Genomic DNA, 27,202 nt, shown 5'->3' with positions numbered 1-27,202 from the left:
CAGTGTTTCGTGGAACTTTTTAATCAATGTGAAAGTTTGAGAATAGGAAATAAAATTATGAATGGAATCCAAGCAATTTATAAAAAAATAAATGCTAAATTAATTATAAATAACGAAATCACGGAAGAATTCAACATTGAAAGAGGGACAAAACAAGGTTGCCCCTTGTCACCGTTCTTTTTTAATCCAGTATTAGAAACATTACTAATAACACTAAGGAAAGACAAGGAAATAAGGGGCATAAATTTGGGAACACAATGCTACAAAGTAAAAGAATTTGTGGATGACGTGATTATAGCAACCGAAACACCAGCAGAAAGTATCCAGAAAGCATTAACAAAACTGAAAGAATTTGGTGAAGTTTCAGGATTTAAATTGAGCAAAGATAAGTCGAAATTGCTAACAAAAAATATGGGAGAGAAAGATAGAAAAGAATTAGAAAGAATAACAGGATTAAAAATAGAGAATAAAGTAAATTATTTAGGTGTCTGGATTACAAATAAAAATACAAATTTATTTAAAGACAACTATATTAAAAAATGGAAAGAAATTAAAGGAAGTTTAGAAAAATGGAACAGACTAAAACTATCACGATGGGGGAAAGTGTCAATGATTAAAATGGTGATATCACCGAAAATCCTATTTTTATTCCAAACCATTCAAATTATCATTGGGACAAAACATTTTAAAGACTGGCAAAAAGACCTTGCCAATTTTATTTAGCAAGGGGGAAAAGCCAGAATAAAATCAGAAATAATGACGGGACCAAAAGAATTTGGGGGATTTGCAGTTCCAGATTTAAGAAGACATTTTGAAGCTGCATGCTGGAGCTGGTTGAAAGAGTGGGCGCTATTAAAAAATACTGAAGTCTTGGAATTAGAGGGCTGGGATAAAATTTATGGTTGGCATGGCTATTTAATCTATGGGAAAATACAAATGCATAAAGGATTCACGAATCATTTAGTGAGAGAGGCCCTATTCAAGGTATGGGAGAGAACGAAAGAGAGAATTATAGAAAGAACCCCATGGTGGACCTCTCCAATAGAGGCAACCTCAACATTAAAAAAGAATACAAAAAATTCTTGGCCAATTTATAAAGATCTGGTAGAAGGAATGAATGAAAATACCAAATTAAAGGAATATGAAGAACTTAAAAAATTGGGAATAAATTGGCTGGAATATTTCCAATTTAAGGCTACATATGAGAAAGATATAAAGACCAGAGGATTTGGGAATAAAATATCAAAATTAGAAAAAGAGGTTTTACAGAATAACCAAAAAATACTCGCCAAAATGTATAGATTATTAGATAACATTAATCTAGATCAAGAAACCAAAGGAAAGAATATGCAAAAGTGGGAATGAGATTTAGGCTATATAATTGAATATAAAGATGGGGGGGGGGGGGAATTGGACAAAAAATATAAATTTCACTGCCTGCTACTCATTGAGAGAGAATTATATGAAGATGCATCACAGATGGTACCTGGCACCAGACAGATTGGCAAAAATGAATAAATCAAGTAGCAATAATAGCTGGAGATGTAATAGAATGATTGGTACCCAATATCATGTGTGGTGGACATGCCCAGAGATTAAAAAATTCTGGGACATGATTCACGAAGAGATTAAAAAATAGACAAAAATATCATATACTAAAAGGGCAGAAGCATATCTATTAGGAATTTTGAATAATGATATCCCCAGACACAAAATCAACATCTTTCTGTATACAACAACGGCAGCGAGAATGTTAGTAGCCAGTCATTGGAAAGGAAATCATATCCCAACAAAGGGGGAATGTTTGAGTAAACTATGCGAGTACCTGGAGTTAGCAAAATTGACTGATTTAATAAGGCAAAAACCAAAGATTATAATCCAAAAACAATGGGAATGTCTAAATGATTATCTATGTAAACAGGGCTCGGCTGCAAATGTTTGGTTGTGTTTAGATTAACCTGATGAAGAGCACAGAGAACATAAAGATTTGATTGTCTATGAAAGAACTTGAGGTAGGAAAATTATTGAATGACAGATGTAATTTCAATCATGATAATTAAGGGATGTGCGGTGAATGCAGTGGAAGTCTTTTATTAATATTTTAAATAAGATCCATATATTGAAGTGTTTGAAGTATGAATTTGGTAAAATCTTTGGTTATGAAAAGTACCTGGAAGATTCATTGGCAATAAAAGTTGGGGTCCTGGCTAGATCCAATTGGTGCTCTGTGTCTGCTACATGTTGTTTAATGAGTGCTTTGCCTGATCGTATCCCATGCTGAGTAGAAGACCTGGAGAGAAGCCTAGGGTTGAGATCTTTGTTGCCACAGCCTGTTTCCATGTGGATTGAAAATCATCGTTCATAGTTAGTGAGGCAAGGCCAAGGGGAAATAAAGATAGCCTGAGCCAGTAGTTGAGTATGGTCACCCACAATCTACTCTCTGCTTTTATGAAACCTGTCTCTAGTCTCAGGGTGGCATTAGAGAAACAATTTTGGGACTTGAAGGGCTGATCTTAGAAATTTGGATTGTACAAGTTCTTGGGGTGCAAAATTAGAGAAGGGGTCCGGCTGGGCACCATAGAGAAGTTGTGCTATTGGTTTGGCTTCAAATAATTTGAGTGCTGCAGGTATATAGTGGCCACCTCTTGTTTTAAGAAATTTAAGGATTGCAGATGAGCTTCTCTGTGCGGTTTCAGCAACATGTTCCCCATGGGCTTTTCTACTGCCGGTAGAGTGAAAAACTACCCCCAGGTATTTGAAACAAGAGGCCTGCTTAATCTTGTGGCCATCTATGCTCCAAGAGCAGCTCATAGGCCTTTTGGCAAATGCCATGATCTTAGTTTTTTGATAGTTGAGTTCTAGCTGGTCCTCCTTGCAGTATTGTGTTAATACTCTCAGTGTTCTTTTGAGGCCTATAGGTGTTCTTGAAAGTATTGCTGCATCGTCTGCATAGAGCAGGACAGAGATGTGTCTTCCAGCATGCTTTGGGGGGGGAGTTTATGTTGTGGAGATGACCCACAATGGAATTAATGTAAAAATTAAATAAGAGTGGGGGCAGTATGCAGCCTGGCTTGACACCTTTCTCAGTTTCAATGACATTAGTAAGATGGCCCCGGGGGTTACATCTTACTTTGAGTGAGGTCCCTTCATGTAACATACGTATTAGATGAAGCAGTCATCACTATTGAGGCGACATCCAGTTTCTCCCAGAGTTTAACTCTGGATATGGAATCAAATGCTGCTTTGAAGTCTATGAAAGCAGCATAAAGGAAGACTGCTGCTGGAGGAGTACTTTTCAATAAGATGTTGAAGTACTAGGCACTGATCAGTAGTAGACCATCCCAAAAGTCAACTTGCTCCTCTGCAAGTATATTTTCTTGTTCCATCCAGTCAAGAAGTTTCCATTGTACAGTAGGTGTCTTGTGTAGAGTTTACTAATTACGTTGAGGAGACTAATCAGTCTGTAGTTAGCAGGCTCATCCTTCCCCCCCCCCTTTTTATATAAAGGGGCAATGATTGCAAGCCCCCAGTCCTTAGGGACATGACCATGGATGTCAATGCAGGTGAAGAGTGAAGCCAGAGTGGGGGCCCAGAAGTCCAAATGGTTTTTAATGACCGCTGATGGGATTAGGTCTTCTCCCGGGGCCTTCCCCAATCTTAGCTGAGCTACCAAATTCTTAATCTCTTTCACTGTCACTGGAGCCCACATAGGCAGATTTTCTATAGTTTGGCTATATCTTCCATTTTCAGCAGAGGTATCCGAGTAAAGTTCCTGAAAATGTGCCTCCCAGGTCACTGGGGGGATGTGACAGTCCACCATGGTTGGGCCATTGCCTTGTGGGCTAGATGTGATATGCCAGAATGTGGCCGAATCATTGGATTTGATTGCCTGACTAAGTCGTGTCCAGGTATTCTTCATGGCTTCCCTTTTCTTACAGATATCAGAGCAGACCGAAGGTACTGTAGGTGATCTGAGGCCAATAGATCAGTTAACATTTGGTTTAAGTTAGGGCTCCACTTCGCTCTGTGGTAAGTTCTTCCTTCTGGCATTAGGAAGGGTTGGTAACAGTCCTCAGTATGTGTCTCTTGGGTGAAGGCTTAATTGTAGCTGGATTGGGAAGTGAACACTGTCAAATTTAGGCATGACTTCTAGGGTCATAGCATAAGGGAGGAGGTCCCTAGAGACAGTTATATAATCTATAGCACTCATTCTAGAGCCAGATAGGTAGGTGAATTCAGCTGGGTGGTCGCTTTCAAGGGCACCATTTAAAATGCCAAACAGAGGCCTGCGAAATTTGATTTCTGATCTTTTGAGCAACGGGCGAGGAGGATTCCATCTGCTTCAAGGTTGGGAGGAGGACATTTGCGCTGTGCATAAAGGGCATTATCATTAGGGCCCAATCTGGCATTGAGATCCCCTTCCAAAACTACAGATGCATTTGGGTTAAACAAAATAAGGTCAGTGGTATAAATTTCCAGTTCAAACCACAAGGTTCTGATCTGAGATTTCTGCCTCATTGGGAGCAAATAAGCGTTTATTACTGCCATGACATATGACTTGAATGAGGAGAGAGGGCTTGATATGGCACATAGAGTAGTGAAGACTAGGACCCCCAGGCCCGCTTTTGCTCTTCCACGCTTTACCCCTAGATCTGCCCCAACTGAGAATGAATGAAATCCATTGAGTAACAGTTCATCCGCTGTCCATGTTTCCTGGATCATTATGATGTAATGATGGGAGAGAAAGTCTTTAAAACAAGGATCTCTGGTGGAAGTAAACCACCCGGCCACATTCCAGGATAAAAGGGTGACCTTATGCTGGTCACGTGATTGTCAAGCAGTTGCATTGTGAACCAGAGGCTGGGTGGGTAATTTTTGCAGGAGCAATAGCTGCGCATTGGGTGATGGTTGAGATAGTTGTAACTGTGTGTGCTGCCAAATGCAACAGTTCTTTCCAAGAATATCAGGACAAAAGGAAGGAGGTGGAGGAAGGGGAACCAAAACATTTTTTTAAACAAACAAACAAACAAACAAAGCACAACACAAAACATACCCGACAGGGGCCACCCAATCTCCTCTTCAGCTGCCTGGAGCCCCAGGTAGAGCAGCAGGAGAAAGACCCCGACCGTTGGTCTCCCAGCATCAGGTCCTTTGATCTGGGCAGAAGCTCACTGCTAGGAGTCAGTCCAACGGGGCCAAGGCAGGACACGCGGCAGGAAACCAGGCAAGGACAGGTACAGGATCTCTGGTAGAATCTGGCATACAGCAATATTGCTCCTGCAACCTGGGGCGGGGTCCGACAGCCTTTTATCTTTGTCAGGTAATGGCCGGTCCTGATCCCCCGGCAACTCACCTCCCTGTTTCTCCTGGAGGCGAGCACTCCTCCTGTGAGTAGTCAGGTCTCTCCTTCTCTCAGACCTTAGTCTCTGCAGCTCGGGAAATATCGGTGGGTTACTAGACCCAGGGGCCGCCTTAGCCTTCCCTGACCAAACTGGTAGTGGAGCAGCTGTAAGTGATGGCCCAGCTGAAGGCAACGAGGTAATCCCCGCATCTGGAGCCAGGGCAGGCTCAGGCCCCTGACTTGGCCCAGCTGGTGCTTGTTGCAGGGGTACCTGTGCAGACTGGGACTCTTCAGGATCAGGTCCCAGACTTGGTTCAGATGATGCCTGTGCAGACTGGGACTCTTTAGGATCAGGCCCCAGACTTGGTTCAGATGATGCCTGAGGCAAAGGATCCGGTGCAGACTGAGACTCCTCTGGTGCTGAGTCTGAGCCCAGGTCCCAGGCCATCACACTCTGTGACGAGGGGGAAGGTGCTCTACCAATTCGCAGCATGGGCAGCAAAATGTGGATCCCAGGCAAGCAGGGATGTCATCTCTTTAGCAGGGGAGACATCCTTTAACTTGTCCAAGGAGAGGAGAGGGGAACTGTTTCTCCTGTGAATCAGGTTCCCTCAGGGCCAGGCGGGGCTTCTGAAATGGGGAAGTACATGAGGATATATCTTCAGGTTGGGCTTCTGCAGTGCTTGTCAGAGGTTTCTTTTGCTTGCAGGGCAGATTCTTTTGGGAATCAGTTACTTGAGGTTGTAAAGATTCCTTATATACTACTGGTACGGAGCTTCCAGAAGAGTTACTCTCTGCATCACTTCCACTATTATTAGTAAAGAAGTCAGAATGGTGTGCTGACATCTTCCTACATGTCCGAGTCAAAGGGTGGTTTAATAGGTGGGCAGCTCAATGGGATGGGTTGTCTTTAGACATCTATGTCACTACTAGTACCAGGATGGCGTGTCAGAGTTGTTACTTTAATGTTAGCTAATTTCCCCCTCAGATTAACGAGTTCTGTGTTTGTAGTTTCCTCCCTAGGAGCATGCTTTGGCTCTTGGTTCCTGGCATGGCTGGCAGATTTACAACATTTGGAATGTAAGGTTTTTTGATTCTTATCTGTAGGGTCACGACCAATTGTCACTTTCCCAGTGATGAGGTCATGGACTGACGCTTCCCTAAAGACTTTAGCAGTTTGAATGTAATGAGATTGCCATAGGATTTTTCTCATTTGTGTGAGTCTTTCAGGGAGAGATGGTTGATTGAAAGTCAGCAGGATGCGTTTAGCATATCTTATGCTAGGTAAGTAGTGAAAATCTTCCAGATCAATTGTTTTATTTTGACAATTTAGGAGCTGAGATAGGGAAGTCACAATAGCCTTGTGGCTGTTCCATCTATGGGCATTTTGATGAATTTCTAAGAGGAGTTGTTTTTTCTGTAGCACATAGTGGTAGTTAGAAGTGCCGGCTGCTCTACTGCATCTTTAACCCCCTGATTGCCATACAGGCTTTGCCGGTCAAGGCTTTGTTGGAAATTGTTCACTTTATTTGCAATGTTATTTAGCTGTTGCAGTGTGAGGATCAAAGTTTCTGCAGACAAAAAGCAAACCTCATGGAGAGGTTGGGTGATATAGTTGCAGGGGGTGCAGGAGACTTGGTCCGGGAGATTATCTCTGCAACCCTCCTCTTCTGGAGAGTGAATTGGGCTAAAACTTTGTAGGGTCGGAGAAGAAGCTTGACTTGTAGCTGCCTTCTGTAGAATCATATTCTTTGAGGTTAAAGGGGATCCTGAAGCTATTAATCCATTACTCACACTTGGCGCTGTTTTTGCGGTGGGGAGATAGGAGTCCATCCTCAGCTGTTTCTTCTTTACTGGGTTTATGAGCCCCAGTATCATTACTGGGACTGGTCCAGATTCTTTTCTTGCCTCTGGATGACATTTTAGGTTCAAGGGGCTGAGCAAGAAGGGCCCAAGTTAAAATCTCAGTCGTTACAGTGTCAGATTCAACTGCCTTCCACACATCCACTCAATAAAAGGGATGCTGACAACACAACACAAGCTCCGGCTTGTTAATTATTGCTTATCTCACAGCTCTGCATTCTTCTGCTCTCCAGCTTCCAAGTTAAAAGAACAGTTGATAAAATACTTGGTTTAAAACAAGTTAAAATAAATTAAAAGTCAATTAAGATCTGTGGAGCTCTCTAGTGTGTACATACCAGTAATACCAGAACTAGCTCTTACACAAAGCACCTCCCCTGAATTTTCTGCTTCCATTTTTAAGAAATAAAATTGAAATAAAATTGAAAATTTCCATAAGTATTTATAAGTGAAAGTGTGCAACTAGTACTCTAGCCAGTTGCCCAGTACCTAGTAAACTTTTTTTTTTAAGAATAAATTTTTATTAACCGACCAATCACATCAAATCAAACCAAATTACATAAATTCCAAATTACACAGCCGAATTTTAAATTTTTGTTGGGGGTACCCATATTTCAAGTTCCGAAGGGGATCCAATCAACTTCTTGCTTCTTGATGCTGTTTTAATGTCCACAAATCTAACCATATGATGTTCACAGTACTATCCAGTCCTTTCTTATTGTTTTTCCACATCTCTTGTTGTTATTTTCATATATTTTTCCTTTCTCTTTGTGACCTCTGATAGTCTCCACAAGCTGGTTAAAACAGTTTGCAATCCTGCATGGATATTATTATTTTTATCCAGTAGCCATATCCAGACGTTTTCCATATAACATCACTTCCATACATCAAAACAGTCTTAGCGTCATTAATCTTCACCAATCTGCCTCCTTTCTCAAACCTCTGAGGAGATTCACCAGGAATGCTGTCTGAAAACCAGTCCGTTCCTCCTCCGGGCTATAAATCCTTTGGCAAGATGGCGACTCTGAATTAATTGCTGCGCCATTCCAAAAGCTCTTATTGCTTCTCGATCTCCATAAAGCATACTTTTGGTTAAAGTTTATCTCCACACAGACCTTAATCATCCTGCTTGGGTCAGTTAAACCAACGATTCTAATGAGGAGGGGTTGTTAGTAAATCACATAGAAGGAAAGTAAAAAAGGTCCCCGTCCCCCCATTCAGTCCCGTTGCCGACATACCCAGCCTTTGGTGTATCTTCATCGTAAAATATTCCTGTTGCTCCAACCCGTCGTCTTATTTCGCAGAGGTCCCTTAAATTAGCAGTCTTCACTCCCCTTCATCACTTGAAATATGTGCATTTGCTTCTTTTGTAATTAATTATTCCAAATTGCTGCAGCTAGTGCGCGATCAGAGACAGTGCCCAGGAGAGCCGAGGTCCACATGGGGGCATTCTGCCTAGTGCCCTCATGCCCTTCTTTCGAATTTGGGAGTGATTTATGGGCACAGCAGGCAAGGGCAGTGTTCCCCATTCCCTTGGGGCAACAAGGGAGGCTGCCTACTCCCATAACAGCCTCTTAATTACCCCGTGTGAGTCGGAGAGATGGTATTGTCGGCCATCTTACAATGCGCCCCTAGTGGGCCCCGTACCTAGTAAACTTTATCTCACTTTCCATTCTTCTGACCAATGAGTGCAAAGGTACTGGGATGACTGACAACCACTTGAGCACTTGGTACCATATTTTCTTTTTTCTTTTATAGTTAAGCTTATATTTTTTAAAAAGAAAGAAAATGGGACAGAAGATAAATACTAGCATTTTAATCAGGAAAACTAACACAATATTCCACACATCTGAATGCACCCTCATTCTTCCTGCAATCCTGAGCTCAGTACTGAATCTTCAAGCTGACCTCATGGCTTGTTTTATGTGAACAGCAGTGAGACACATACGAGTGCAGTTCATTTATAAGGTTGTGTTTATTCCAAGAAAAGAACAGATTACCGGGAGCTCCTCTCCCACGAGCTGATCGCCATTACGATGATGACTCAACTAAGTTCTCAGTGTCGCGTTTCCTTCTACGGAAGCAACGTGGGAGCAACCTTCTCTTCATAAGCTGGGACATATCGCGTCCCCTTTCCTGCACCCCTCCTTTCCTCCACTCTTGAATGCTCAAAGGCTGGCACGCCATGTCTGAGAGACTATCTGTAGAATGTGGCCTTTCCCCTACATTCTCAGAGAGTGTTTCCATGACAACCCCGCCCCCCTGCTCTGGGCCGTTTTCCAACACTGGCAGCTGCTTGGGCTCAGAGGCTTCCTTAATCCTGACATTATAGCATCCAGCTTAATTTTTGTACTTTCTAACCCACCTCTTCCCAACCGCCCCATTTTGTGTAACACCATGAAGTGTTGTGATGAAGAGTTCTAGTGAACTCACAAGCTTGCTTCATTTTTGTGACTGGTTGGTGGGTCCTAACAAAGGTACTGCCCACCTGTGGATTTTTGGAGTTTGAATCATAGACAATATACATTAAAATGTTAAACATGGGTCAGTAATGTCAATCAGCATTCACCTGCTGATTCTCCCCTGAAAATGCCCCCGCCCCCCGCATGATGCAGAAGACACAGGATGGGGATCATTAGGAAATATGCAGGGCAGGTTTCAGTGGAGACTCAGCGGGTTGGAGGAAGTGCTTCATGGTGCTTCCTCCACTAGTTCTGTCTTCTTTGGAGATGCCCCCAGTCATTTAAAAATTCTTCATTTTCCCCCACCAACTGGGCTTAAGAACATAAGAGCCTGCTGGATCAGGGCATTGGCCCATCTGGTCCAACATCCTGTTCTCACAGTGGCCAACAAAATGCTTCAGTGGGAAACCCACAAGCAGGACCTGAGTGCAAGAGCCCTCTCCCCTCCTGTGGCTTCCAACCACTGGTATTCGGAAGCATGGCTGCCTCCAACTGTGGGGGCAGAGCATAGCCATTGTGCCTAGTAGCCATTGATAGCCCTCTCCTTCATGAATTTGTCTAGTTCAGATGTGCCGAGTTGAGCCCAACATTGGGGGGCTGTCATGTGTGCTCCCCCCCAGGGTAATACTTACATTTTATTAAGGTGATTTCAATTGAAAGAAATAAAGTGATACAGAAAAAAGAAGGGAAAGGGAGAGGGAGAAAAACAACAACAAAGATACATATAAAAGCGAAAATATGCAAAACAAAAGAGAGAGAGAGAGAGAGAGAGAGAGAGAGAGAGCAATATACAATATTCCCATACATTATTGTATACATGTCAGGGACTGTGCTGAGGAGGGCTACACTGAGGAGGAATGGTGGGAGCCACCCTCTCCTCCTGCTCCTGATCAGGATCTTGAATCTTCCCATGAGCAGGAGGACAGTATAGATTTGGAACAGTGGTTTACAGAGGGACATAGCTCAGAAGGCAGAATCTGGGAAGTACTGGGTGGGGAACAGCTAAGAGGAGAAGAACTGGGAGAGAGAGAGTTAACAGATTCACAGTCTCTGGACAGCGTTCACCCCACTTCTCCAAGGACATGAAACGCTCAGAAAGTGTCAGAACAGAAAGCACAGAGGCTACAAACTCAGTTTACAAGACGTAGGAGTGACGTAGATTAATAGGGACGGGGGGGGGAGTGATCCTTAATTGGGAATGCCACCATTTCTAGGAGACGTGTTCTTTGTTCTCTCACTGTGATTATTAAAGATTCTAATTGATAAGATGCTCCTTTCGTTTGATCTTTTGTTTATTGCCATGGAGGAGGAAGCCAATTCCCCGAAGTCTGACAATATGTTGGTATAGTGTTATTGTCCTAGTGCTTATGTAAATGTTAATAGCTTAGTACATTTTGTATAAACTCATGCCTGTAAGCAGTCTGTTCATAAATTGCGAGTGATATCATATTGTCAGTCCATTGATTGAAGGGTATCGTACCTTTATTTTTCCAATTCCTCAATATCAATCTCTTGGACACTATTAGGGCACGGAAATTCCATTTCCATTGTCCCGTTGATAATTTCCATACTGCAGGTATATAGGTCAATAAAATATTCTCTGCTGAAAGATTTAACTTTTTCTGCACAATCTTAGTTACACAGTCCAGCACTTTCTCCGAAAACTTGAGTATGGAACACTGTACAAACATATGTTTCAGGGAGGCATTGTCCTTGCCACATCTCCAACACTGAGCTATCTTAGCTAACCCTTTTTTATACAACCGTAAAGGAGTCCAATAGGGACGCGGGTGGCGCTGTGGGTTAAACCACAGAGCCTAGGACTTGCCGATCAGAAGGTCGGCAGTTCGAATCCCCGGCGGAAAGGTAAACGGCGTTTCCGTGTGCTGCTCTGGTTCACCAGAAGCGGCTTAGTCATGCTGGCCACATGACCCAGAAGCTGTATGCCGGCTCCCTCGGCCAGTAAAGTGAGATGAGCGCCACAACCCCAGAGTCGGTCACGACTTGACCTAATGGTCAGGGGACCCTTTACCTTTACCTTTTTAAAGGAGTCCAATAAACTCTAAATATTATTTTCTGTTGTATTAGTCTTAACTTTAAATCTAATGACACCTTGGATAATAACAATAACAATAACAATAACAATAACAATAACAATAACAATAATAATATTTTATCTGTACCTCGCCCTCCCTGGCCAGAGCTGGGCTCAGAGCAGTTAACATCATATAAATAATACAATATGCATAAAAACAAGCAATCAATCAATTGAAATGCATCCCCAAATTAATTCAAATAAATTAAAATTAAAATTAAAACTGGACAAATGACAATCCTCAGGTTAAAATTGAAAGGGTTAATAATTGCCAGGACCAACTGTTTCCACTGATATTGTAAGGACCTGTGAGCGGGCTGGGAAACCTCCTTCGTGCTTGTTATATACAAAGAGAAAATGAGTCAGACTGAACCCTGACCAAAAGCCTGGCGGAACAACTCCATCTTGCAGGCCCTGCGGAAGGATGTCAAATCTCACAGGGCCCTGGTTTCTTGTGAGAGAGTGTTCCACCAGGCTGGGGCCACAGCCAAAAAGGCCCTGGCTCTGGTCGAGGCCAGTCTAATCTCCCTGGGGCCCGGAATCTTCAGGGTGTTGTTATTTGCAGACCATAAGGTCCTCCGTGGGACATACCAGGAGAGGTGGTCCCGTAGGTACAAGGGTCCTAGGCCATATAGGGCTTTAAAGGTTAAAACCAGCATCTTAAACCTGATCCTGTACTCCATCGGGAGCCAGTGCAGCAGGTATAGCACTGGGTGAATGTGATCCCATGGCGAAGACCCCATAAAGAGTCTCACCACGGCATTTTGCACCTGCTGGAGTTTCTGGGTCAGTTTCCAGGGCAACCCCATGTAGAGAGTTACAATAATCAAGCCTGGAGGTGACCATCGCATGGATCACAGTGGCGAGGTCAAGGCGAGAGAGGTAAGGGAACAACTGCTTAGCCTGGCGGAGATGAAAAATGCCACCTTTGTTATAGCTGTAACCTGCACCTCCATAGAAAGGGAGGCGTCAAAGTTTATACCCAGACTCTTGACGGCAGGCGCTGGCACTAGTTGTGCTCCCACAAGGGATGGGAGTTGGCCCCCCAACCCCATATAATCTCAACCCAGCCAAAGGACCTCTGTCTTCAAAGTATTTAAGTTCATCCGGCTCCCATGTAGCTTCCAGCCACAGCTTCCAAACATCTGAACATTGTGTCTGGGGCTGAGTCAGGGTGGCTGCCCATCAACAGATACAGCTGGGTGTCATCAGCATACTGATGACAGTCCAAACCAAAATTCCGGACAAACTGGTCGAGGGGGCACATATAGATGTTAAAAAGCATCGGGGAGAGAATTGTGCCCAGCGGTACTCCATATTGGGATGTGTCCAAGGGAGCAGGAAGCATCAGCAAAAGCTATACACAATGGAAGATCCCTGCAGGCTGTACTGGAAGTAAACAGACATGTGACATACAACAACTCCACATGCCTGTTCTTAAGGTGGAACAGAACATCAATATCCTAACACTCCACACACAAAGGAGTAGCACAACGACAACTCGGACTTCCGGGTTGGCGCCATCGCCGAATGGCGGACTCCCTCCGAGCTTCGGAGGGAGTCGGCTCGGCAGGGGCTGGGTCCTACCGCGCCGGCGACGCGGGGACCCTTAAAAACCACGGGCACGGGGCCCGTGGACATGGGGACTCGGCTGGTACCGTCAGCGCCCTCCCGACTCGTGAAGGAGCCTTTTTAAAGGCTACGGATCGGGTGCCTGGGAGTGGCGTGGTACTTTGAGTCTATCGCTTCCCCTGCCGAGTGCAGCCGCATGCCATTCGTCGGAGAGCGCTGGCTTCTTCCATTTGAAATTCGGACATTTAACAAAAACCCGTGAGTAATTGGGTAACCGGGTACAAAAGGAGGGGAAAAAAAGGAATTTTTTTTTCGGATTCGGCACGAGCGGGGGGGATCTAAAAAGGAAGTCAGTCCCCTCCCTGATTGTAAACATGCTAAAACAAGGACTGAGAAACCAAGATCAATTCAGAAGTTTATTGCTGATTAAAAATACCAAATTCCACGATGGAATCATTACAAGAATTGTGCTGGAGGAGAGTCGAGGGTGAGAGGGAAAAGGCAACCCCCCCCCCCGGGAACCGGGGCGATTCAGAGAACCTGGCGGAGAGAGATGGAGAGTTTGACAGCTGTCAAAGTAGCTGTCAAATCTTGAGAATATAAAGAGGACTTTGCTACAAGTATTTTGCTGGTTAATTTTGATACAATTGGATATAAATATGGATACAAAATGTCGGGTGGAAAAAGAAACAACAATTTGACTTTTGGATGAGAGGACACAAAGTTATTGCAATCCCTCTAGAGGGGCTTTGGGACATTACAAGCGGCGTATATGGAAAACTACTCTGGGATGTGTACTACTGGTCTTAGCTCCTGGGAAAGTAGCAAAACTGAAATATTTGTTTTGTCTACAGAGGTGACAACACAATAGAATCTTTCTATTTAAGTAAGCTCCTGAATAACAAACCTCTGTAGAGATACTAGATTTCAGAATAAGAATGGTTTTGCAGCTGAACAAGACAGAAACCTGAGAAAGTAAGAAACAAAAGAGTAAAGGACCAACTACGCCACGGCAAGAACAATGGGAGGAGTAACAATGATCAAGGGAAATTAAAGGCCTCGATTAGACTGGACTTTTGAAATTAAACATCATCAAAACAAGTAAATTTAAAGAAAACCGGCAAGATGAATTGAGAAAGTTTGGCTGTGGACTTGAGACCTCCAGGCCGACAACATACAGACTGATGGACATAGGGAATCTAAACCGGGGAAGGGAGGGGGAATTCTAGAATCCAAAGGCTATGTAATCAACTTCTGGAACCTTCTTCTATTTTCTATCTTTTAAATTTTTTTTTATATATAACTTTGGTATTTTGATTTAACAAGTTTTGGAAAAAAAAAGAAAAGGGGGAATTCGTGGAAGGAAGCGGGGTAGATTTTGGGGAAAAAAATCTTTGTTCTATTTTGTTAAAGGTGAGGAGTGATGTTAAGATTGTAATTTAAATTGGCTATTAGGCATAACATATTAGGTTAAATTGGGAATGAGAACTTGTGGAACCAACGTAGGGAAAGGGGAATACAGTCGGGAGGGGAAGGAGGGAGTCCCAGAAAGAAGGTTATGAAAATAAGGGTTTAAAATTGGTCTTTTTTCTTTCTTTTCTTTCTTTATCTTTTCTATCTTCTTTATTCTGTTATTATTGGAAATTTTAATAAATATGATTAAAAAAAAAAAAAAAAAAAAAAGCACAACGACAACTCTCCCCCCCAGCGCCACCCTCTGTCCCTCACCAGAGAGGAACGAGCACAGTCATTGAAGGACTGTTTTCCTTTGACAACCACCATCAGCCAGCTTTTTCACTTAAAAACCCCACTTACAGCTTATGGGCTTTTTACCTTCAGGCAATTCGGTAGGTACAAACACATTGTTGTTTAGCAGAGAGTTATACTCTGCCTGCATTGCCTTTAACCACGCCTCTTTCTCTAGAGTAGGTAACTCTTGCACTTCTTCAGTTTTCTAGTTCAGTTACACAAACCTGGTTTATGGTGACTGGGAACCCATAATGGACTGGAGGTTAACCTTTATTACTTCTTTCAGACCTCCTTGGTTCATTAATCTCACCCCCTGGGCTACCTTCAGGACTGCTTTTGGGGTGGAGTGACTCTGGAGATTTACCTCCTCCTGTCCCGGTTGCACTTTCTCCCCCCCCCCCCCGCTCCATGCAAGCAGCTGGAGAAAATTGCTCAGTCTTTACCCCCTCCCTTTCAATTTCCCTGGGAGTGCTGCCAATTCTTACCTTTGTTTCACCTGCCTTATCAGGTACACTCAGCAGTAAAACCTTTTCTGGCAGTTGGTTTGCATGTATCTTGGGCCAATTTCTTTGTTCATTAAAGCTGGCTGACTGACTATAACTCAAAAGATTTTTATTGTCTTCAAACTTGTAAGATTTCGTTCCACTTTCATATCCAAGAAATAGCAACTGCTGTGCCCTTTTCCCACCTTTTCTTCGTTTTTTTACAGGTATGTCAACCCATGCCTTTGTCCCAAAAATTCTTAAATGTTGCAAACTGGGACTTTTGTTATAGAGAATCTTGTATGGTATGTTGTCTAATACCCTTGACCACAAACGATTTCCAATATAATTGGCTGTCTTAATACTCTCAGCCCAATATTTTGGAAGATTTGCGTCTGCTAACAATGCTTTCATTTGTGTCTGCAAGACACCTCCCCTACGCTCTGCTACTCCATTCTCCTGAGGAGTTGCCACGTTGGTAGTCCTGTGTTTAATCCCTTGGGATTGCAACCAGTTTCTTAGGGAGCTTGCCATAAATTCTCCTCCCCTGTCTGTCTGAATAGAGCACACCTTTTGGCCAAGCTGCCTTTCTACCCTTCTTATGCAGAACTTCAAAGTTTGGGCAACTTCAGACTTTTGCTTTAGTGGGTAGACCCAGCTGAACCTAGTGTTGGAATTCTGCCTGGGTCAGAGGAATGTGCCACAAGCATAGGCACCGGCAGATATTCCTGTCGACCTCCCCGCGTCTCCCAACCTCTGCTGATAAGCAGGCGAGGTCCGGCGATTCTTCTCAGATGTATGAGAGGAACACACCGTTCTTCCTCTCTCCCCTTTGGTGTCCCCAGGGAGGGGAAAGAAGCAGACAGAAAACTATTTACATCATTTATTTCTGCCTCTTACATCAGTACAGAGAATCATGTCTGCACTCAACAACAGCAAGAAGAAAACTCCTCCCAAGTACATCCAGTACGGGTCATATAACACATACACACTGAGCTAACATCCGGTGCTCAGTACAGAATGGACTGCCCCTTTGTTTCCATGGCAACAGTCACAAACATCCTGTCTGGCTTTCCAGCCACAAGCAGCTGGCTGAGCTGCTAGAGCCTTTGCTTGCTGCAGCATTGGTGCTTTATGGTAACATACTCCCCCTAAAGTATCAATGCGTGCCGCGAGCAAAGCGTCATCCAGAGAAGAAAACAAACAGTTGTTATATTTATAACATTCCCCTGTTGTTTCAGTTCCACCCTTGGAACTACCCGCCACTGGTTTAACCAATGTACCTCTCTGGTTGTGTGACTTCGCATTACCTCGGTTAACAACTCTCTGTTGTGCCTTTGTCTCTGACTCAGACACAGCTTCAATCTGTCCTTGGTCGTTTACAATAGCAACATATGCAAGGTTAGCAAACTCCTTTGAATACCTCTTGGGTGGTACACCCTTCGTTGCTCTTTCAGACCTACGTAAAAGTTGCTGCTCTTCTCTGCTTTCTGGTTCAGCCTCTGAACTCTCTGGAGAACCAGTACTAAGCTTAATCAATGGTTCATCCTCCTCTTCTGAGGGTCTAGTCATTATGTGAGATTTCCTCTCAATGACTGTGACAACTGAGCTGTCTGAGCTATCGCTGTCATCATCAGTACTACTGAACTCAATAAGATCAAACTCATCATCATCATCATCATCTGAATCGTTTCCTGTGGGAAATGTCTGTACTATCCGCTCTTGCTTTGGAGCACTCTCTAGGAACTTTGTGAGAATCACCTGACCAGATTCAGACAAAATTACTCTGTAGAGACCTTTTTCATAACCCACAAAAATGCCTCTGGCATTCTTTACTCCACCTGGAGCTTCTGTTCTCACATGAGACCCGAAATTCTTAAAGTAGGCAACAGAAGGTTTTCTATTGAACAGCTTCTCAAAAGGAGAACATCCCAACTCTGTTGAGACCTTTCTCAGCCACACATGAAGATAGGACGCTAGCGATTCGGCCCAATATTCATGTGGCAAATGTGAACTCAGCAATTGCGCATTCATCCCCTTTTGCAATTCTTTGTTCACTCTCACACAGACCCCCCTGTTCCACGCTTCTTGCGAAACTGCCCCTTTGTGGTCTATCCCTTTTCCATCCAGGAACTTCTGAAACTTCTGTAACAGAAAAATTTGCTTCTCATCTGTGAAAAGACAATCAATGTTAGCATCATGCATATTTTTAACCTTGTCACGAAACTCCTGAAACTTTTCTAAAGTTTCTTGCGGTTTCTCCATCATGTAAACCCAAGAATAATTAGTGAAACAATCCACACACAAAAGGTAAAACTTTGCACCGCCTCTAGATGGTTCTAGAGGACCAATCACATCAGCATACACCCGCTGAAATGCTCTGTCGACCTTCTTGGTCTTGGTGCTCACACTGGTCACACCTGCAAGAGAGATTTCGTTAGAAACAGAGGAATTACATTTCATGTAATCACTTTGATCAAAAGTCAACAAATACAGTCCATCTTTCTCTTTGGCAGTAAGAAACAGTTCTCCATCTTTGTAGATCTTGCAGCTTTTAGCATCATAGGACAGTTTCAGTCCTTTCTTTGCAATCTGCGACACGCTCAGCAGATTAAATCTCAGTTCTGGAACCAGGTAAACATCATTTATAGTCAAGTTCAGACTCTCAAGATACACAGTCCCAATTCCAGTTGCTTCCAGCTCCTGACCGTTGGCCTGTTTCACAGTGAAGCTTTGCTTCTTCAACGTCGAAAACAGTCCTCTGTGCGGGCACATGTGAACCGTTGCGCCCGTGTCTATTATGAACGAGTTCCCAACATCTGGCGTGGCTCCTTTCGCCATCATAGCCTTTGCAGGTTTCACCTGGCACTTGGTACGGCTTTTGCCTGACGCCTCAGGCTTCGTAGAGCTGCTCTTTGCTCCTCTTGACTGGCGCGGCTTCTTACAGTTTCGCTGTAGATGCCCAGTCTGTCCACAATTGTAGCATCGGACAGCACTCAATGCTACACCATGCTCTCCAGTAGCATCAGCAGTGGGGGAATTAGAACTCTGTTCTTCCCTCCCCCTGTCTTTTTCTGCCAGTGCAGCAAGTCTGTCGTGTTCATTCAGGACCACAGCACAAACTCTCTCCGCGGTCAGCTGCGCGGCCGGTAGGGAACCAAGCTGACTGGCAACAACCTTGTAGGTGCGGCTAAGGCTGTTTATCATCATGAAGCAAAACACTTCCTCCTGAAGACGGAAATTGCGTTCCACCATCTGTTGACGCAGAAACTTCATTTCTGTCAGGTGCGCTTGAACATCTCCATCAGGCGCAAGTCTCAGATTGGTCAATTTCTCAAAATACAGCAACGCTGAAGAACCAGCATCTCTCTGATGCGTTGTACGCAGCGTGTCCCATACCTCTTTCGCATTTTCTAAATGCTGAACATGCACCAACTGATCATCTGAGACACACAGAATTATAGCAGTCCTGGCCCTTACATTCTGTGACTCCCAACCTCTGGTTGGTGCTGCAGGGATGGGGTTTTCAATTACATCAAAAAGCCTCTGATTCTGCAGCAGGGCCTTCATCTTTACAGACCAAGATGAATAATTGTCATTGGTTAAGGAAGGTGGGCAAGGCAAACCTCCCCCTTTCTTGGCATCCATCTTGAAGCCAAGCCTCTCTCACCTCCAAACAAGCTGCAAAATCCAACAGCTGTTTTTTTCTTTCTCACGCAGCAAACTGCAAATTGTTTACGCTCTTTGCACCTGGCAGCTAAACTCAGGCTGCTATCGAAAAGTCTCTTCCAAGAGCTCGTAAACCTTGTAGCCAAAACATTCTCTGGTTTTGTTTCGCTTTCCCAGGCTTACACGCAGAGTCCAGCCCCTTTGCCAGTAACTTTCCAAGTTTCCGTTACCTAGCAACAATGCATTTCAATGGGACTTCTTATCTACCACAAAAATTTGTGGAATGCAGGCTTCAGCCTTCAAGCTGCAGGCCTCTTCCTCCGGAGCTTTTGTTTTCTTTGAAACGCAGCTCCGTGAACCAGGGAATTAATCTTCCTGCGTTCACACTTTTAGCCCGAAATGCAGCATACCTTGAACTCCGTTGCTCTGGAAAACACCAGCTGTCTGTGGAGCCTCTGGCTGTTCTCAGACGCTTCTCTTCCTCCTTGGAGCAGAGGAGGACAATCCACCAGCCTCTCATGCAGATGTTCGATGAATCGCAACCATCCGAAGGCTGCCACTGTTGGAATTCTGCCTGGGTCAGAGGAATGTGCCACAAGCATAGGCACCGGCAGATATTCCTGTCGACCTCCCCGCGTCTCCCAACCTCTGCTGATAAGCAGGCGAGGTCCGGCGATTCTTCTCAGATGTATGAGAGGAACACACCGTTCTTCCTCTCTCCCCTTTGGTGTCCCCAGGGAGGGGAAAGAAGCAGACAGAAAACTATTTACATCATTTATTTCTGCCTCTTACATCAGTACAGAGAATCATGTCTGCACTCAACAACAGCAAGAAGAAAACTCCTCCCAAGTACATCCAGTACGGGTCATATAACACATACACACTGAGCTAACATCCGGTGCTCAGTACAGAATGGACTGCCCCTTTGTTTCCATGGCAACAGTCACAAACATCCTGTCTGGCTTTCCAGCCACAAGCAGCTGGCTGAGCTGCTAGAGCCTTTGCTTGCTGCAGCATTGGTGCTTTATGGTAACACCTAGAATAGTCATTCACTAGGATTAAACAATACTTGTTATGGGAGGCACTTGGTGGAAAAGGACCAGTTACATCAGCATGAATCAACTCCAGTGGTTTTTTGGTTTCTCTCTGGCTTGCTCTTGCTACTGGGAAAGCCCTGCTTTTAACCTCCTTGCAAATATTGCAATCTAAGTAATTATCACAACTTATAATGTTTTTCATCCCCCCACACAACTCCAAGGTTTTGTTCAGCACCTTAAAGCTAGCATGAGTCAGACGCCTGTGCAGGAAATGAATACACATATCGTGGGTTGGGACATTTTGCACATTCACAACCTTAGACTCACACCGTAGTACATACATATTAGTTCTAAGGTTAGCATTTGCCAACACTACCCCATTTTGCTTTATCTGGCACTGATCTCGTACGGTTTATATCAAAGCCTGCTGTTGCCAAGTCAGGAATACTCAGGAGATTGTTTTGCAAACTAGGCACACACAACACATTCCTGAATGTGTGTCCCAGCTGTGGGAACACAATCTCCCCCTCACAGATCACATTAGCTTTCTGGCCTGTAGCAAGACTTACATGCTTTTTGTTTGAAGCCCTAGCATCAGTCAGCAATGCTTTTCTTTTACAAAAAGTTTGAGAAGCTCTGCTGTCCAGAACCCACAGCTCTTCATTTTCTTGGCCATCTGCAGACACCCAGGTGGTAGACTCTCTCTGCTGCCTCTGCACTTCTGCTGTTTTTGTTGTTTTCTCGAGCAGTCTTGAAGCAGATGTCCACTGGACTTGCAGCAAAACCACTTTTTTACTTTGTTGACCACCAGCTGGTCTGCAGCAGCTCCTCCTGGCTGTTTCTCTGGCTCCCGACACCTCTGCTCATCCCGGCTGTTGTTCCCTCTGGAATGCTCCGACAGCTGGGCTGAGATCGTCTTTCGCTTTGCATGCCTGTCCTCCTCTGCATACAACCGTCCGGTAACGTATTCCAGAGTCAGCTTATCAGTCTCTACCAACTCGAGGGAATTCACCAGCATATCATAGCTGTCATCAAGGGAACTCAGGACTATAAAGACTTTGTCCTCTTCCTCCACAGGCCTCCCTCTTAAGGCTAGCTCCTGGAAACAGCCTGTTAGGAACTTTAGGTGGTTTACCAGGGAGTCACCCAGTTTTATCCGACACCAGTACATTCTCCTGGTCAGTGTTATCAGCAAGCCAGCTGCCTCTCGTACATGGACAGCCTTGAGTGCATTCCACGCCTCACTTGCCGTCACCTTATCTGCTACGTAGACTAGCTGGCTGTCGTCCACTTCAAGAATGATCGTAGCCAAGGCTTTCTCATCCTTTTCTAGCTGGGACTCTGCTTGTGCCAGCTTTTCATCGTCGTCCTCATCCTCCTCAGGGGGCTGCGGTGGATCTTCCACCACTTTCCACAGGCCCTCACTCTTGAGGAAGTGTTGCATGCAGACCAACCAGATGCTGTAGTTCGTGGCCGTCAGCTTCTCCAGCAATATGCCAGCTCTGGACTGCTCCATACCTGCAGCTCACCTCCAGCACCCACGGATAGATAACTGCTACCTGTACTCTTGTGCAGCAGAAGTGTGCTGGGCCCATAATCCTGTCGCGAATTCTCCGCAGCGCTTTAGCAGAAATGCTCAGAGTTCCAGGTTCTTCAGTGCAGTATATTTATTGTGATATATATATACACACACACACACAAATATCTACAGCCTATAATACACAAGTAGTTCATACAGTCAAACAGAGTACCTGGCTGCACCTTAAGGCAAATAGGAAGACCTCTCTCACTCTCACTCTCACTCTCTCTCTCTCTCTCTCTCTCTCTCTCTGACCACACTCCTCTACACCACCACCTTACTGCTGGACAGATTTCCCTTTTAAACCAATGACAGCCAATCAACTGACAGCATATTACTGCTGAGTCATTCTGACCCAACACCTCCATAGAAAGTATTGCAGGCTGATTGCATCAGCCAGTTGCATCAGCTAGCAAACTCAAGCCTGCAGACTTAATATCTCACACAGCATTCTGTGAATCCTGACAGGTAGAGCCCTGAAAGAACAATCTTCCTGGATTAACATTGCCACCCCTCCCCCCCCCGGCCCACGGTCTGCGACTGGTGGAGGGTGGAGAAACCCGGGGGCGCCATCTCTCGTAAGGCAACTGTTTCCCCTTCGTGCACCCAGGTCTCCGTCACACAAGCCAGGTCAACCCCCTGTGAGGTAAAGAAATCTCACAGGGTGGTGGTTTTATGGCCTATAGACCTCGCATTGCACAACACCAGTGATGGAGGTGAGTAATCCTTGATACCTTACCTTTGTCCCTTGGGATGGGGCACAGATTGGAAGGGGTACAAGCTTATCCATATCTCAAACCTCTTCACCTATAGAGTCTGCCCCCACTGCCATACCTCCCTTGCCCCTCCACGGTAGTAAATCCAAGGCTCATTCTTGCCTCCTTTGATAGCATTGATGTTATTCTTTCCCAGCTTACTATTCTACTTATAATATCAACAACTCGATACACACAAAATAATCAAATAAGATAGGCCGACTAGACATCAGGTAGTTATCTAGTTATCAACATGACTATTACATTATTTGACAACCTTCTATTGCAGTTTTAACTAACTAATTTAAATTAAACTGCAAAACAGCTCACAAACTAAACAAAGCTACCATGTAACACACATTCGAAGGTGAGGGACCACGTAACTAAACAAAAAACAACAATTAAACATCTAACTATAGGCTGATAGAACTTAAGTGTGACTGTAGCACAATAACTATTACCATAAACTATCCCTAAAAACGGAAGCAAACAACAAAGGAAAAAGGAAAAGGAAAAGTTTCCTTCCACCCTTAATGTCCGACCAGGATCCCACATGAGGTGTTATTTGCAGCCAGTGAAGAAGGTGGTATTCTTGCTAGCCTCTGAACTTAAAAGCTGAGGCAGGGGAAGGTTGGTGTCAATCATGGCCGATTCTTTCCGCCATGTTTCCGTGTTTCTGGCAGCCCTGGGCCCCAGAAAGATTCCTGTGGAATTGGGGGCCAGCTCAAGTCTGTTCAAACAATCTGGAAAACCAGACGGCATCGGGGAACAACCAAAAGGAACGGGGGGCTGATTCTGTAAATGTCCTATTCAATATGAATATTGTGCCAAATGGTCTCAGGGGGGCCCGTCCCTTGCTGTTGCGATGGCACTTAAAGTATCAAGGAAGATGTATCTCTTTGCATCAAAGTCCTCAGATTTCCCCCCACAGCCGGTGTTCTTGGGGGTCGCGAGATGGTACTTCCAGAGGGGGAAGAGACCTCTGTCACACCATCACCCTCCACCGCCGAGCCAGAAACTGCTAGCGTCAGCGCCTCCACCTCGGCCTCTGGGACAGTTCAGCCCCCAGCTGACACCTGGGTCGATTCTGTCTCGGGTGCCACAGACCCAGAGGGTTCAGGTTGGCCTTGTCCAAGCCCCAGCTGCCACCTGGGGGATGAATGTCGACTCTCCTTCCAAATAGAGGGCCCTTACCTCCACAGGGCCTCGATCTCACATAAGTTCTATTGGTTACCTCTTCTGCTGTGGCTCGTTGCCAGCTCCCGATTTCCCATGGCATCTTGAGAGGGGAGTTCCCTCCCAACTGCCTTAATTGCTTTAAGCTGAGCCATCTGCAGAGCCAAATATCTCGGCCCAGGCTCTGTGCCAACATTCAACCAAGCTGTTTCATTTAGAAGTACTGCTGGTATGTAGCAGTATTTAAGTTCACAAGCAGGTGCTTTCAAAACAGCTTCTTCGGCATCAGCAATAGCAGTCCTCCACCTCCTTCTATTTGTCTAAATACAGGAGAGTCAGTGTCCGAGTCAGGATCAAAGTCAGACTCAATTTTCTTAGAGTTATGAGTCTCACCACTGATAACACTGGATGAAGGAGAGATTGCTTGTTGATGAGACATTGCTGCCTCTAATACATTTTCCCACTGTCTGGGTAATATTGAAAGTTCCAATTCTTTATTCCAATCATTTCTTACAGTCTACATATTAATTTTGTGTGTATTGTTAATAGATATCTATAAAAAGTAATTGCTGGCTTTTTTATTTTTGAATATGTTGTCCAATTGCTCTAGTCTCGTATCTCAGGTATCTCAGAAGCTGAAAGGGCTGACTGCCCAAACACACATGTTAGGAGATGTTGTGGTTGAAGATATTGCCATTGGGCTGCATCTGATAGATGAGACTTTTGTCTTAAAACAGCAAAAGTATAAAATTAATCTTCTTCATCTATCAGTTGGTCCAATGTCAGTATACCTACTTCCATCCAATTTTTCCAGATCACCATCTTCTTTGCAATTCTTAGTGTGGGGCTCCCCCACAGAATAAGTTTAGCATGTGAAAATGGATCAAATTTGTGTTTATTAGTCAATATATTCCATATTCTTCTAAGTGAGTTAATTGTTTACAGTGTCACCTGAGATTTCAAATACAGTGGTGCCTCGCAAGATGAAAAGAATCCGTTCCGCGAGTCTCTTCGTCTTGCGGGTTTTTTCGTCTTGCGAAGCAAGCCCATTAGAGGTTTAGCGGCTTAGCGCTACAGTATTAGTGGCTTAGCCGGCTTAAAGATCAGCTGATAAGCGGCTTAACGATCAGCTGTTAAGCGGCTTAAAGATCAGCTGATAAGCGGCTTAACAATCAGCTGATAAGCGGCTTAGCGGCTTGGGAAAAAGGGGGGGGGAAGGAAAAAAACCCCGCAGGAACTCGCAAGACATTTTCGTCTTGCGAAGCAAGCACATAGGAAATTCGTTTTGCGAAGCACCTCCAAAACGGAAAACCCTTTCGTCTAGCGGGTTTTCCGTCTTGCGAGGCATTCGTCTTGCGGGGCACCACTGTATTTTGATCCTAGTATTGTTCAACCAACCAAAGGTGTTATGTACATATATTCTAGGATTGCCCACATTGGAAAATTAGGGCCAACAGTGGGATTCCAATATTTAGTACTTGACAGTAGGTAAGCATAGTGATATAATTCAAAATTTGGGATTTTGAAACCGCCTTCTTTAATTCGTAGCTGCATTCTCTGCAAGTATATTCTTGGTGTCGCTGAGCCCCAAAGGCATTTCCTAAACAATGAGTTTATCTTTTGAAAATATGATCTAGATATAAAAACTGGAAGTCCTCTCAGGATATAAATGAATCTGGGAATTGATGGCATTCCATAACCCTTACCCTAACGGTTTAAACGCATTGTAAGGAGTCTGTATGGGAGTATATTGTATTTAAAAATGGGTATCAGAGTTTTTAGGGGCCTAACCAGGTTGGGATAGCTGGGATAGGAGGCTTGTTGGGTTTTGAATGTTTTGTGTAGATTTTCAATTTCGTTGTTCTGTATGGGACAATGACAATAAAGATATTGTATCGTAACCCTAACCCTAACCCACAGGGCAATGTTTTCTGACTAAACTTCTTTACAAAGTACATAGTTGAACTATGGAACTCGCTCCCACAGGAGGCAGTGATAGCCACCAACTAAGATGGCTTTAATGGAGGAGGAGAGGGCTATTGATGGCCACTAGGCAACAGTGGTGGAGCATATGGAAACGCTGCTCAGGGTGGGCACTCTTCCAGCAGCGAGGCTTTTTTGACATTCTTATGGAACCTCCAGGTCCAGGAGCAGTATATCTAGATTCCTAGGTTCTTTGGGGTATTTCACCATTGTGAGAACAGGATTCTGGACTAGATGGGTCACTGGTCTGATCCAACCAGGCTGTTCTTCTGTTTTCATGTTCTTATGTTCTTGTTACTTGCTGCAGCCCACAAGTTGAAGAAGCTGGGAAACCTGAAGATGCAAGAGGAAGAGGAGGCAGCTGGCCCCTCCAGCCCCATGGAGGAGCAAGCCCCAAAGATGTCCATGATGCGCATTGAGAGCCTGGAGTGCCAGCCCATCTTCCTTTATGTCCTGGAGGCTATCGAGCCAGGGGTTGTGTGCGCTGGCCATGACAACACCCAGCCTGACTCCTTTGCTGCTCTCTTGACCAGCTTGAATGAGCTAGGTGAGAGGCAGCTGGTGCATGTCGTGAAATGGGCAAAAGCCTTGCCAGGTAAGGAACAGTTATTGCATTCCCCCTCTCTCTCACACACTTTACTCCTTATCTGAAGGATCAGACATCACAGAAAACAGTGCAAACCCCCCCATCTCCTTTCATGTTATGGTGCAAATCTGTTTTCTGCTGCGGTTGCCCTTGCTTATTTGGGTTGGGCCTCTCTAAGCATGATACGGTGATTGTCAGTGTATTCATACTGCATCAACTATGGATCTCCTTCTGCTGACTTGCATCACTCTCAGCCAGAGAAAATTGGGTATGTCTGGCTTCTTCCATGCAAGGTCCTTCCTGCTGGGGTCTCTTATTTAAGGCTTACAAATGGGACAGGTTTTGTTCTGAACCTCTTTCTCTCAAAACAACAATGAAGTTGACTACAGTGGTACCTCGGGTTAAGAACTTAATTCGTTCTGGAGGTCTGTTCTTAACCTGAAACTGTTCTTAACCTGAAGCACCACTTTAGCTAATGGGGCCTCCTGCTGCTGCTGCGCCGCCGCTGCACGATTTCTGTTCTCATCCTGAAGCAAAGTTCTTAACCCGAGGTAATATTTCTGGGTTAGTGGAGTCTGTAACCTGAAGCGTATGTAACCCGAGGTACTACTGTACTATTGATTATTCAGAATAAGTAGATGGCAAATATTTTCATAGCATGCAATTTGCACCTCTTTCGAGATCTGCATTCCATTATTGGCAATTAAAGAGATGTTGTCTTTCATTATATGCAGTTAGAATGAGTGTCAGGAAGATAACAGAATGCAAAAATCACATATATTAAGAAATGCATCAGTATTTTAAAAATGAGCGAAAATGCTCCTAGATGCTCGGGGAAGCTTGCCTGAACTTTTTA

The 27,202-nt window shown here is 44.4% G+C and overlaps 1 protein-coding gene across 1 annotated transcript in view; it reads left to right on the top strand.

Moving 5' to 3' along the window:
* The window catches only part of LOC308467736 (androgen receptor-like), a 439,420-nt gene that overhangs the window by 241,519 nt on the left and 170,699 nt on the right, over positions 1-27,202 (top strand). The window contains 1 exon segment of the mRNA XM_080989431.1: positions 26,068-26,355. Coding sequence (XP_080845557.1) covers positions 26,068-26,355 — 288 coding nt within the window.

This window comes from Podarcis pityusensis (genome assembly GCF_964106645.2).
Source record: "Podarcis pityusensis genome assembly, chromosome: W".
Taxonomy (NCBI): domain Eukaryota; kingdom Metazoa; phylum Chordata; class Lepidosauria; order Squamata; family Lacertidae; genus Podarcis; species Podarcis pityusensis.
Note: the sequence above shows the minus strand (reverse complement) of the source record. Positions and strands in the feature narration are given on the sequence as shown.